This window comes from Pleurodeles waltl, chromosome 9 (assembly GCF_031143425.1).
Source record: "Pleurodeles waltl isolate 20211129_DDA chromosome 9, aPleWal1.hap1.20221129, whole genome shotgun sequence".
Taxonomy (NCBI): Eukaryota; Metazoa; Chordata; class Amphibia; order Caudata; family Salamandridae; genus Pleurodeles; species Pleurodeles waltl.
The window spans coordinates 937,098,487-937,112,568 of record NC_090448.1 but is presented as its reverse complement, the minus strand read 5'-3'; the positions used below and the strand labels follow the sequence as shown (position 1 = coordinate 937,112,568).

At 42.3% G+C, this 14,082-nt stretch overlaps 1 protein-coding gene and 1 long non-coding RNA gene across 3 annotated transcripts in view; one reads left to right on the top strand and one right to left on the bottom strand.

Annotated features, from left to right (window-relative positions):
- The window catches only part of LOC138260126 (uncharacterized), a 93,188-nt gene that overhangs the window by 53,691 nt on the left and 25,415 nt on the right, over positions 1-14,082 (top strand). The gene's annotated exons all lie outside the window — the stretch shown is intronic.
- The window catches only part of LOC138260125 (cholesterol 24-hydroxylase-like), a 279,929-nt gene continuing 266,504 nt past the window's right edge, over positions 658-14,082 (bottom strand). For both annotated transcript variants that reach the window (XM_069208300.1, XM_069208301.1), the window contains one exon: positions 658-3,307. In XM_069208300.1, coding sequence (XP_069064401.1) covers positions 3,149-3,307 — 159 coding nt within the window. In that variant the 3' untranslated portion in view covers positions 658-3,148. The remainder of the gene's footprint in view (positions 3,308-14,082) is intronic.

Below are 14,082 nucleotides of genomic sequence, written 5' to 3'. Positions count from 1 at the left end.
GGGAAATGGAGGGCAACACGCACCCCCTACCAAGAAGCAACCTACTGATTTCTTCAATCCTCCAAAACATCTCCTGAATCTTGCGGTTCAGTGACATTTCCAAGTCTCTCTGCCTTCTACTTATTATTATGTAACCAGTGCCATATATATATAAACTCATGCTATAAACACTGTTTTAAGCTCTCTTTGATGCTAAAAAGTATGTATTATTATTGGAAACTTGTAACCCATGGATAAAAATGTCTTTAATTTCCTAATACAGCTTAGTTGAGCCATCACTAGTCATCTGTATTAAGATAATGACATTGCAACTCTACTATGACAAGTTTTAAAAGTTGAGTTGTGATATCACAATAATACTTAGAGATTAAGTAGACACATTGAAAAACAAGTTCCCAAACGGAACACTCAGCTAACTACCACTGAAACAACCAAACAGAAACCTCCCTTTCCAGACTTCTTCCTTAAAAGATGTATAGATGTTGAAAATATAGTCATTAGCTTTTTACTGTAAAATATGTATTGCACTGTTGTAGTTTAACAAAGGAGAGATGTAAACTACCTCCATGTAATTAACCTTCATATATTAAAAAGCATAAAAATAGTTTTGATACTGACTTAAGTTAATTGGCTTAAGAAATAATTTGCAAGGCACTATTAAGCTTCTTTATTTTTTTTTTGTAAACAAATTTTATTGCTGTAAAGTGGTAATGATTCATACATACATCAACGAGTCAGGCGTTTCAAAAATGGTAAAATATTTTTGTTAAATGTCGTTCGCTCTTTTACATAGTTAATGGGATACCGGTGAAGGTATCTTTATACCAATATAACATTTTCTATCAGCTTAAGAGAATTTATTTCCCATAGGTATCTCCATAGTTAGTGTGAGGTTCGAGCCAGCCCAGCCCGTTCATCCACATGGTTGACATACAGACAATTGCTAGGCTGTAACGTACCTGGTATTTCCGTCCAGGTGCGTCCACTGAGTGTGTTTAGTACTCAAACAAAAACGTAACAAGTCCCCTTCCTCCCCCCCGCTTATGTCCTGTGATGACTATGTATCATGTCTGGTCATGCCTGATCTACCTGGCCGTGCCAGCCGCACGGGCGTCCCAAATAGCCCGCCCGGAGACCCCTTCTTTTCCCACTGTGACCTACTGAGAGGGCATCAATCCCCTTGTGTAGTTGCCTGTGTGTGGGCGTCCCACCCCAGGTCCGAGTGCTCCGTTTGCAACCCCAAGACAATCTGATCCCAAGCCTCCTTCATCTCAGGGAACCCCAGACCTCTTCTTAGTTCTACATATAGCACTGTTCCCTCACTTTCGGCCCACTTCCTAAGTTCCCTTCGCCAGTCTTGGAGCCACAGGCCCCCCGGGGACTTCCAGTTCCTCGTCAACTCCCTTTTGGCAAATATAAACGCTAGGTCTTGAAATCTGCTAGTGGCCTTATTCTTAGGGGTATGTGGGAACCAATGAAGTATGCATCTAGCAGGCGTGTGGGTAATTTCGATCTCTGTGATGTTAGCCACTTCTGTGGTCACTGTGTCCCAGTAAGACTCCAGTAGAGGACAGGACCAGATCATGAGGAGGAAATCCGCTGCCCCCTCTTCACAGCGGGGGCATTTCGCCTCTTTTATTCTAAAGTGATCTCTTAATCTAAGTGGTGTGAGGTAGGCTCTGCGTAACACGAAAAACTGTATAAGCTGGAACCTGCATTTCGGGACACCTTAGGCGTTCTTTCCAGAATGCGTGCCCAGTCGGTATCTGGCATCTGCGTCTCTAGATCGCGCCACTATTAAGCTTCTTCATGATTTATTTGTTTGCACAGTAAACATTCCACGTATGTATACATTGTCTACAACGTTGTGTATAGAAAACGGATGCCGAAAATGTATTAGGGGCGTAGGGCAAGGGTGATGGAGGGCGTTGCCAGTTATTATATAAGCAGGGCCACTGGAGGTATGCAGCAGTACACGACCAAAGCACAAGGTAGGTTTTACTATACATATTATGCGACAAAAAATAGTAAACTGTGAGGGATCCTGTGACATATTCTGTGGAAGTTTTATTCCACCATTTTGTCATTTTAACACACATCAATACTAAGGCCCTCATTACAACCTTGGCGGAGCACGTTGTATCTGCCGAGCGGGCCGCCAATGCGGCCGCACTCCTGTGGTGGCCATTTCGAGATCCCCGCTGGGCTGGCGGGCAGAAACCTAGTTTCTGCCCGCCGGCCCAGCGGGGATGTCGGCCGCAACATGGAAGCCGGCTCCAAATGGAGCCAGCGGTGTTGCAGCGGTGCGACGGGTGCAGTTGCACCCATCGCGCTTTTCACTGTCTGCTATGCAGACAGTGAAAAGCTCCATGGGGCCGTGGCAGGAGGCCCCGCGACTCCGCTTTCCGCCAGCCTTTTCATGACGGTTCATACCGCCATGAAAAGGCTGGCGGGAGGGGGACTCGTAATCCCCTGGGCAGCGCTGCAAGTAGTGCTGCCCTGGAGGATTAAATCTGCAGGGACGAATGTGGTGGTAAACCGCTGGTCCCGGCGGTGCAACGTAATTCCATGGGAAGCACCGCCAGCCTGTTGGCGGTGCTTCCGACGAACCGCCAGGGTTGTAATGAGGACCTATGTGTGCAAAAGATCTTCCTCATTGTATTAATACCTGAATACAGCAACAAATAACTTGAAGTCGACCGCCATGGAGGTTTTTTTTTGTTTTTAGTTTGAGCTAAAAACTTTTTTTGTTTAAATCTGCAAATTATGCAGCGATTGCTGGATTAAGTGGCAAGTGCTGTACAATCATTAATATTCAAAAAAAGCCATGTCATCAGGTTCACATTATTCCAGTTGTTCTAATTATTAGAAATAAAATACAACTAACCAAACGTGTAAAAGATATTGCATCTCAACTCAGAGGTAACGTTATATGGGAACTCAACTTTGGCCTCGTTCCTCTATATGATTACGGGACTCCTCTGCAACTTCCAATATCCTTACCACGTACTGGTAGGGTGTAATTTATTCCATATACTCTGAATATTATTACTTAATCATTAAAGGAGCAGCTATTAAAGTCATGAAGGTATATAGTCCCGTTTTTTTTCTCGGAAAAAACATTTAAATGAACACCAATTAAATCAAATTATTCTGATCCTTTTCTGCTTGTGCGGGGTCTCAGTGTGCAGATTACACCATCCACTGTCCTCAGTGTTCCCATGTCCACAATTTTGAAGCTCTGTCCTGGCACCAGCTGAAACTCAAACCTTTGTAACAGTTTCACCATCACCACTTTGGCCTCCATCTGTGAAGAAAGAAAATCAATTATCAGAAGCAGGTTAGCTGTGACGAATTGGTGGGGATTTAGCAGTAAACTGTTAGATCACCGATAAAAAATAAAAAGAACACTGATATTCAAAAAGATAACTTCCCATGAACAGATAGGCACACGCCGCATCGACAAATTGTAGCTTTCGGCAAAGGGATTAAACTATCATTCAGGCAGAGATATGGGTTTTCAAACTCTCTTTAAGTAGCGCTTTCTGGCAGACTCGCCATCAAGGACACCAGGAGATCCCTGCGTAGGCTGCCACCTCTGTAGTCTGTTCTCTCTGCTGGATAAGCTGTCCTGCCCGCCGTAAAAGCAGTGTTCCCTCTCTGCCGACAGAGGCCTCCTAAGGTTCAGGACAGGTGCTTATTTTGACATGTGATTTAAAATGCTGAGGTCATGATATGGAACCACTGCACCACCACTGGCGTAACGCATTTTTTGACTGTTGGTACTGCTGCTTGCTTCCATAGCAGTCTTGTAACCCCCAGCTTTAGCAGGGGTGGGGTTTTTTGAAGGGCCTCTTCTGTCTGCAACTTGGCAGACAAATGTTCATAACGCCTGGGAAGGTGAGTGAGTGAAAGAGAGAATTAGTGGATGTGAGTGAAATGGTTGATGGGTGGGTAGGTGAAGGGGTGGATGGACAGATGCAAGGAGGAATGAGTGAAAAGATGGATGTAAGGATGGATGAATGAAAGGGCGAAAGGATTGGTCAATGGATGGATGATGAGAGAAAGGATGGATTGATTAGTGAGTGAAAGGATACATATGATATGTGAAAGGCTAAATGGATGGATGGAGCTAAAGGCTGGATGAATGGATGAATGGATGATTGAATTACTGCTAAAATTGAATTTGCTCGGTTGTGGGGACCCTACTTTTATCACCACTTTATTTTAATGTTTTTATTTCTCTTGGTCACTTTTTGCGGACCACGGTAACACTTTGTAAGACTTGCTGCACATTTACTGTTCTGCTCCCTACGGCATTCCAGACCGGATACCCCAAAGAGGTTGTATTTTTCCTCATCGACGCTCTCAAGTGGTTAGAATTGCGGTTCCTTGCCCTATTTAAGAATCCCCATGCCGTTGACGTGCTGCGGTTAGTTGAGTGCCGGCCATTTTTGCTTACCTGATTACTGCTAAAATCGAGTTGGCTATGTTGGGGGGGTACTTTTATCTCAACCTTATCTTAATGTTTTTATTTCTCTTGGTCACTTTTCCAGACCTTAGTAACACTTGGTTATACTTGCTGCACATTTATTCTTCTGCTTGCTTCCGCATTCCAGTCTGGATTCCCCACAGTAGCGCCATTTTAACTCACTAACGCGCTCTAGTAGTTAGAATCATGCCCCTTGATTTTTATAAGAATCACCATTCCGCAGACGCACAGTGGGTGTGTAGCTGGTGCGCCGAAGGCACAGCTAATGCAAGTTCATCTGCACCTGTCCACATCCGGATCGCGTCCAACACCAGCCATGCTGCCGGTGAGGCCTGCCATAACATGCCCTTTCCGGGATACTCTAGGGAGGAGTTGTCAAAGCTAAGAGCTTCTTTGTGTAGCCATCTGTTTAATCTCAATTCTGTGATCAATGGTTGCTTCATTAAGTGTCCGCACTACGGATTCTCTCTTGACTATGTTGATAAATCAAGTTGGGTTCCTCTTAGAGTCGGCGGAACTAATGTTGTTTGAGCCTCGCCACCCACAAGTTCCTCCACTCTACTTGCCTTATAAATTGTAGATGCCTACCTAAACATGCACTCAAAGTTTTTAACTTACTTTCTGGGAACTATTGGGAGTTGATGTTTTTAACAGAAACGTGGCTAAAGAGTGCTCTATCACTTATATTGCCCCAGCTATTCCCCCCCCCGGGTTTCTAATCAAGCATATTGATCAGGAGGTTAAACTGGAGGCAGTGTGGCAATTGTACATCACTCCTCTTTTTCATGCTCCATTTCCAAACTTGTGAATATTACCAATATTGAAGGCTTAGCTTTTACTATTGTCTTGGCCCCCTCCTTCGCTCTATCCAGGCCCTTAATTTATAGACCCCCACACAGTTCTGCTAATTCTCTACAGCTATTCTCCAACGTTCTAGGTCAACTGTCACTACTTCATGCCAATTTTGTGATATTGGGTGATTTTAATCTACAGGTTGATGACTTAAAACTGCAGACACGCTCAGCAGTTTTGTCTTCCCTTGAGGATTTAAATCAAGAACAGTTCCGAAAGGGGCCCACCCACAAGGCTGGTCATATAGTAGACCTATTTTTTCTAACCCCTCAATGGTTCTGGTTAAAACTGCATTGAAGATTATCTGGTCTGACCATTCCCTGATTCCTTTTAATGTTCTCTCATCTTTGCCCAACAGACTGCAAGATTTGGAACAGGAAAACAGTCAGACCATAGCATAAAATATTTTATTCCCACTTTTTGAAGACAGTCCAGTCCATTCCCTTCAATCTTACGGATGCCTGCAACAGGATGTGGGTAGTTTTAATAACCAGCTTGCCAATGCCCTGGACTCTGTCAACTTTACTAAAAACTTCCACTTCCAAAAGATCTAAACAATCCGGCTCCTTGGTTTTCTTATAAGAAAGGGCGGGAATCTCGATGTAAAAGGTTACAGTAGAGATGGAGGCTCTCCTATGACAAGGATGCTAAATGTGCTTATAACGATGCCTTGAAAAGTTATCATGCTGTCATTTGCAAGGCTCATAAGGCTTTTTTATTCCATCCACGGTTACAGCAGCAACTAACAAACCTCGCAAGCTGTTTAGAATTGTTAATCATTTTTCTCCCCAAATACAACTAAGAATGTTCACTCTCCCTCAATTCACTTATGTGAGGACCTCTCTGTGGGTGGGTAGTTTAGCGGTAGATCAAATGGGCAATCCAAACTCTATGAGTCTCACACAGATTGCATCACAAGTCCAGAATGATGCACCACAAGCCCAGGATGATACGCCAATCACAATCCTTTGTTGGAATGTAGCCGGGCTTGAGTCCGAAATGCAAATTCCAGACTGGGGCTCTTTTATAGATGAGCACAATATATGCCTGTTCCAAGAGACATGGGCCTTGGAGCCCAAGCACAGATTCAGCTTTAAGAGTTTTTGGGTCCCAGCGCCTAAGGTGGCTTCTGGAAGACCCTCAGGTGGTTTACTTATATGGGTTAGCAGTTCCCTCAAGTTTCAGGCTGAGGAAGTAGACATGGGTTGTACAGACTTGCAAGGCTTAACATTATTCACCCAAAGAGAAAAAAAAACTACTATTGGTGTATATATATAGCAGGAGTCTGGGCAGTAACTGTGAGTCTGATGCTTTAACTGTTCTTGATAATATCTTATCCAGTAGATCCACTACCCATTACATTTTAATTGCAGGGGACTTCAATGCTACTTTTGAGCCTTATTCTTTGGCCCAAGAGTTTTACCAAGAAGAGGACATTCTATGGGGTATCCCGCAATAAACAAAAGTCTCAGAATGAGCAGAATGGCTTACCAAATTGTTGATATTACACTTGCATATGGTCTCCGCGCTTGTAACGGTCGCTCCTGCTCAGATGCTAAACCTTGTCCCACTTTCAGACACGGAGCTTATAGGAGCTATATTGATTACCTTATATTAGACATTCGTTTGTGGGGGCATATGGTTGATATGGTGGTAAAAGAACATGAAGAAAGCGACCATGACCTGTTGATTTTATCTATTAGGGGTCTGCTGCCCACAATAGAGGCCCCTGGTTCCAGGGACTATGTGCAGCAGCTTACCATGACAAACAACAAACGGAATGTCAAGTGGGATGCTGTTAATTCCTCTCTAGGCTCCCTTTCATCAATATATAGCCTTCTGGCAGACCAAATGGAGCATATGCCTCATTTACTTGAGGATGATAATAGGCTCCTGGTTGCTCATATGGAACTTTTCAACTGTTTAAAAAAACTTTTCACTAAAGTTGTTGCCGATAAAACAAGAAACAGGTGTAGCGAGAGGTGGCTCAACTATTCATGCAGGGAAGCCAAGCACAAATTATTGAGGGACCTGAGAAGGGGGATCAGAGAGGCAATAAGACAGTCAAGAGAGAGCTACAGGCGGGAATTTTCCAAGGCACGAAAAAGCTGGGAGGAGAAACAATGGGCTGCTCTCTTGGAGGCTGCAAGAGCTAATGATGTCTCCAGGTTTTGGAAGCTGATTTCAAATGACAGTGGTGATTTCCGGCCCTTGCCTGGTACTTCTAATCGCCCGGCAATATGGGTAAATCATTTTGAGTCATTTTACTCAGGGGCAAATGAACCTAATTTCAGGGAGCTGATCAACATTAGGGAAATTGGTGTTCCTCCAATTAAGTTTTCCCTAGCCGAAACTAAGGCAGTAATAGCTTCCCTCAAGTGGGGAAAGGCCCTGGGTCGCAATAAAATACCTGGCGATCATTATAAATCAAAACCCGATATTTGGGCCCCCTACTTGAACACGGTCTGTAATGCAGTTGCCACAGGAGCACCTATTCCTTGCACATGGAAGGGAGCTGAGATAGTTTCCCTTTTTAAGAAAGGCAGTTCTTGTGACCCTTTTAATTATCGTCCAATAAGCCTACTCAACAACTTTCAAAAACGTTTTGCGAAGCATTTTTTTGTTCCATTTAGACGAGTGGATTACAGAGAGTGGGGCAATTTCTGATTTACAGGCAGGTTTTAGACCAGTGGTTATTACAATAGATCAAGTCCTGAGGTTTTTGGCAAGTAAATGGAGGACTGTGGACATCGGAGGTGGAAACCTATATTTGCCCGAATCAGGAGTGGCAAGGATGGTGAATTAACAGACCCAGTTATTATTGAGAGAGGAGTAAGGCAAGGCTGCGTCCTTGCCCCTACCCTCTTTCTTTTATATATAAACAACTGTATTAAGTATTTAACTAATTGTAATAATGATTCGCTTAGGCTGGCAGGCAAGAAAATCCCGGGATTGCTTTACGCGGATGATACCATCATCTTGGTAAAATCACCCCTGGGATTGCAAAATCTGGTTGACCAATTTTGTTTATTTTGTAGAGACTTCGGCCTTGAAGTCAATGTCGGGAAAACTAATGTTATGGTCTGCAGCTTGCGAAAGAAGAAAGTGAAAGCTAGTATATTAATGAATTCTATTCCATTGGAAAGGGTCAATGAGTTTGATTATTTGGGGATTTGGCTGATGGACTCAGGTAGATGGGATGCACATATTAGAAAAGGAGCACATATTATATGCCAAAGAGGAGGGGCTTTGGGACTTAAAGCCAGAGCTGTAGTTAGCCCTCTATTAAACCCCATTGCAGAAATCTACAAAGTTCAGATCCGGGGCGCTGCACTGTATGGTGCAGAGCTATGGGGCTTTCAAAGGCAGCTGGATGCCCTACAAATTAAAGAAAACTATTTTATCAGCTATATAGCCAGGAAGGGGGAGGGTACCTTGATGATCCCCCTTAGACTTGACCTTGGGAGGAATAGTATTAAAGATGTAGCAGGTTTGAGGCCTCTCTTATATTGGATTTGCCTTTGGAGAACAGATGAACTGGAACCTTTCCGCAAGGCAATCAAAGATCTTCTAAGGAATCAAAGTAGCTGGAAAAAGTTCAGTTGGCTGAGGGAGATAAAATCAATCTGGGATGATTTGGGTTCCCACCAATTCTGGAAGAGGCCCGAGTCGATCCCAGCTAACACTATTTCACTGGTCAAACTGAGATATTCTGAGAAGGCCAACGAGCAGATTCTTCATAGTAATGGGGTGGGCCGTTTAACATCAGAATTCTTGCTTGTCAAACAGGAACCATGACCTGAGCAATTTCTTGATCTCCCAATACCTACACGTGCCTGTGCTCTATTCCTTCAGTTTAGATATGGTATTCTACCAGTTAACAGTTTTACTGCCCAATGGTCGCAGAATAGTTCCAAGGCCAATAAATGCATAAATTGCAATTCATGCGTGGAGTCAACAGAACATGTGCTTTTCTTCTGTCCCCTATATAAGAGTGCAAGGAAAAAATGGATCATCCTGTTGTGCAAGGATCTGTTTTTATATGACTGTGCTAATGCTCATAGAATTAGCAAATATGACCCGTCCACACTGGTAGTAAGTGCGGTTACTAAATGTTTGTCAGCAGCTTGGTCCATTCGCCATAAGGCTATTACAGTACCAGGTTTCAGTGTTTAGCCCACATTATGAGTAAAGAACTATTTGACCATGTGGTTTGGACAGGGCTTTGGAACAGATTTCTTTTAGACAATATGTGGGTAACCATCCTGTGTTTTTGCTATTTTATCACCAGTGCTAGCAGTAAAGAGTTATTATTATGCAGTTGTTTGGTATTCGTGCCATTTTAACATGAATTTGCTATCTGTTTTTAAGTCATGATATAAGCTTTCTGCCACACTGTGCATGTGCCTTTAATGATCTGATAGTGCTTACATTTGGACTATAGTATGCTATGGCCTATGATTGACTTTTTATTGCCAGTTTTTGAAGCTATTTTTATTCTAAATTTTATTTTAAGCCAGTGTGAAAGCACAATGATAATGAATGCAATTTCTCTTTTTACTATTTTATGTGCAACTTTAATGACCTATGGTTGCAATAAAGTATGATTTGACTTTGACTTTGACCTCTCTGTCTTCTTCTTTAAGAAAATCCATTACATCTATGAGCAATTTCCTCTGCAGGATTCCAAATCTCGGGTAGCGGCTCCTATTTCACATTCTGGTTCCCTACTTACTGTTATCCCTGGAGGAATCTGCAGCCGAGCTTGGTAAATGTAAATCTGGGTCCCGCCTCCTATTTTAAAATATGCAGCCCCTCTTGTGAATCCCATCTTGAACAAATTGATGAATGACTCTTTGGATTTTGGTCTTGTTCCTAAGTAAGAGCTGGAAGCAGGCTCTGTTGCTTCTGCAATTAAAAAACAACCTCTGCAGATCCGATGGTACAAAGTTGTTTCAGACCGATCTCGCTCTTGCCTACATCGACTAAACTGTTGGAGAAGATTGTCAATAGAGAGCTGTCTCACTTTCTAGAGTCTAACCCCTTGCTGCATGGTTCTCAATCTCGATTTCGAGCTTGCTACACCTCAGACTCTGCCTTAACTGAGGTAATGGAGTTGATCAAGGAAAATCAGGACCATAATTCCTCAGCTGTGATGGTGCTCCTGGACTCGTCTTCAGCATTCAACACAGTGTCTCATCCTACTCTGCTTGAAAGACTCAGCAAGATTGGTATTAGAGATCAAGCTTTGTTATGGCTTAAATCCTCTATTGGAGATCAAGCACATGCTGTTTTTCTTCCTCCTTTCACCTCTTCCTCTAAACCTTTAGAGTGTGGAGTTCCATGGGGTTCGGTGCTGAGTCCCACCATTTTTAATATCTACCTGGAGCCGCTAGCAAAGCTGGTTAAAGCCTGGGGAGTATGTTGGTATCCTTGGTGGACGACACCTAGCACCTACTGGCTTTCCAGGAAAACAAGACAGAAGCATTGTGTTCCTTTAAGCCTTGCCTCAAGTTAGTAGTTGACTGGATGGAAGCTGCTTAAAGCTTAACTCTGAAAAAATAGAGATTCTCTATTTTGGCACCAAGACTTCCCCTAATTCCGGTAACTGGTGGCTGGCAGAGTTGGGGGGTTCTCTTCTTCCGGCACCTACTGTCAGAAACCTGGGTGTGAAATTTGATTCCAATCTATCATTCAAGCCCCAAATCAAGATTACCTCTGCCAACCGTTATGCCACACTTAGGTCGCTAAAAAGGATGCTATAATTAATACCAGAAGACTCTTGAAAAATGATTGTTCTTGCCTTGGTAACGTACAAATTGGAATATGCTAACCATTTATATTTGGGTCTACCATTGCACCTAATTCAGCAGCAAACAATACAAAATTCCACAGCTTGCCTAACCTTGAAGATTCCACTGCGGGTCCCAGTGAAAAAAACGACCCCTTTATCCAAGGAAGGAATTTAAGCCTTATCTTCAAGTCAGGTCTCTGAGACCCAGCAACCTTAAACTTTTCGAAGTACCTCAAATTAATAAGGCTCAGAGAGGTGGAAGACCTTTTGTTTTCCTTGCTTCTAAGTTGTGGAATCGTCTTCCTCTCAGTTTGCAACATAATCCCATTTCAGAAAGAATTTTAAAACCTTGCTCTTTGACTGCTCCCTGTTGGATATTTAAGTTCTGCTGTGATATGTTGCACTGCTTTCGGAACACTACCCCTAAAGCCGCAACGTCTCTTCGGAGGCAGCTGTGTGGTCTATAAATGGTTTTGTATTATACTGTATTGTGGTGCATTGGGACAATTGACCTGAGGGCGGTGCTTTGCTTTTGTGCTTTGTGAAAATTTGCCAGAATGTAGCATTTCAGATTCAAGAGTCATGTGGATACTGGCCAGGACCTGGCGTTTTACAAAATGAGCAATGCAGAAACTGAAATTGTTATGGTGTTTCATACACTGTAGGAGTTTGAAAACTGGCCTGGCTCTGGTGTTCTACGTACTAGAGCACCATGGAAACTGGCATGGTTTTGGTGCTTTGCATTTTGGTGCATTTTGGAAAATAGCACGCCTATGAGCCAAACTTCAGGCATATCTTTTGTATTTTCAATCCACCTGTGATACACAAAGGTGTTTGTAGACAACAGACCGAAAAAGCTATATTTAAAATGCCGAGTGAGGATAACCCCGGGTATTTACTTTCACCAGCACCTGTGGAAATAGTAGCAGACCCAAGAGTAGTGGTCTTTAGTGAATGCCTGCCTCTTTGTATTAGGGAGGAGAAAGCTTTACTTTTTTAGATGTTATGCACATTTTACAGCACATCAGCATGGTACTGACCTCTAAAAATACTGTGTGGCTGTAGTCTGAGGAACCTTAAAACAAAAAATGTGAAAGTCTACCGCTCAGCAAATTAGAGATAGCCAATTCCACATTCAGTAGAAGAAAGACGGATAAGATGATATTACGAAGCGCTTCTCCAACTCTGTTAATCGGTTGATGAAAGATATCACATTCATCAAAAAGTGTATTATATCGATTTTTTGTGGAATTCATTATCTCGCTCCCTGTAGCCGACTGTGTCTTTTTGACAACTTTGTATCTTATTCCCACCTTGCAAAAACCCTTGCCTTTTTTTTAGTTTCGCTATTGGAAGCTTTAACTGGACAAACAAATATAATTGAAACCAACACTTTAACAGATACTTAGACTGGGCTTTGGGTCTGAACCTTGCTCATGACTAGTTTGCCAGGTTTGCCTTTTTCAGTTCACTGCTCCTTATTTGATGGCGTTCCCCCTAATCGTACATTTGCCCCACCAAGAGCAACATTTTGGTCTCACTGTGTTTTGTTTTAGATGAGTTGTATCTATGCATTGCTGACGTCACAAAACTATTTTTCCCTGAGCTACTTTCAATGGCAATTAATGTTTTGCACTCAGTGTGATTGCATTGCCCTTCCTGTTTTCCTTGACCCTTCCCCTTGCCATCGTCATGGGTTGCTTTCTGTTTGTTACCTGCAGCAATTCCTGGGTTCAGACCATCAGCGTAGTTGAGGCAGGACTGGAACTTTCCTGAGATGCATTGATTGGTCTTTCTTAGACAAGATAGTTAAAAAAAACAGAAAATATGTTTTTTTTTTACCACCGGGACGATTTGTTGAGTCATTGATAATTCCCCACTCAGGAAAACATAAACACTTAGTCAACTGATCTCTTATGTTTGCCAAGGAATGTTGGAAATGTGCCAGCTTTTGTGGGGTTTTCCAATATAACTTTTGGTACAATCATAATGTCTTCGGTTTTAACGTGGTTAAGTTCATGCTGACTTCTAGACAACAAATTACTGATCTGCTCTAGGTGTCCTAACAGATTATCATATCAAAATACTTCCCCTATAGCTTCCATAAGAAGCAGGGTGCTATATGTGAATGACTCAATGACTGATCTGTATGTCCTTTTGTTTAACAAAGCTTGGCAGCGGTCTTACACACACAATGACATGGGAGGGAGTATGTGGTGCTTGGAGGGACCAAGCAAGTCATTTCTCTAGGGGCTCCGTCAAATTGCTCCAGTTTATCTGTACAGGCATACCCCAAGAGGAAAGAACAATATCCTGCAGGTTCACGGGTCAGCATGCAATCAGCTTTTGTGAAGAGGATAAGGGGTACGTAAATCATGCAGCAGTAGACGTCTCATTTATGCAGCACAGTTTTTTTTTTTTTTAAATATATTTTTATTAACATTTTGTTTTTACACAGTTTCATGCTTGTACATATTACATGCAGTTTTGCGTACATTGTTGTATTCTACTTTTTTCTCATTGTTTGCATCTTTTATTATCATTAGACTTAATGATTTTTATTCAGTAGATTATGTACATTTTTATGCAGCACAGTTGACTATATTATGGGGCAAGTAAAGGCACATTATGCAGTATGATGTGGCACATTTTTTTTATAGTACTACTTCGTTATTTTTTCATTTTCTAAACATGGTAACACCGTCTGGACAAATATTCACTTTATTAGTATGAGTTGCACCCAAAAAACAGCAACTGAAAGACGAACAGTCAGTTTTTGCAATGGACCTTCCACTGTGCTTTAACGTGTGTCACCATGTTTTAGTAATTTTTGATCTGTTTGAGCTAGAAATTTTTATGTTCAAATCTTAAAATAAAGAAGCAGATCATGGATTATGTGGCAAATCCATAATTATGTGGAAATGCCTCTGCATCTCATAATTGA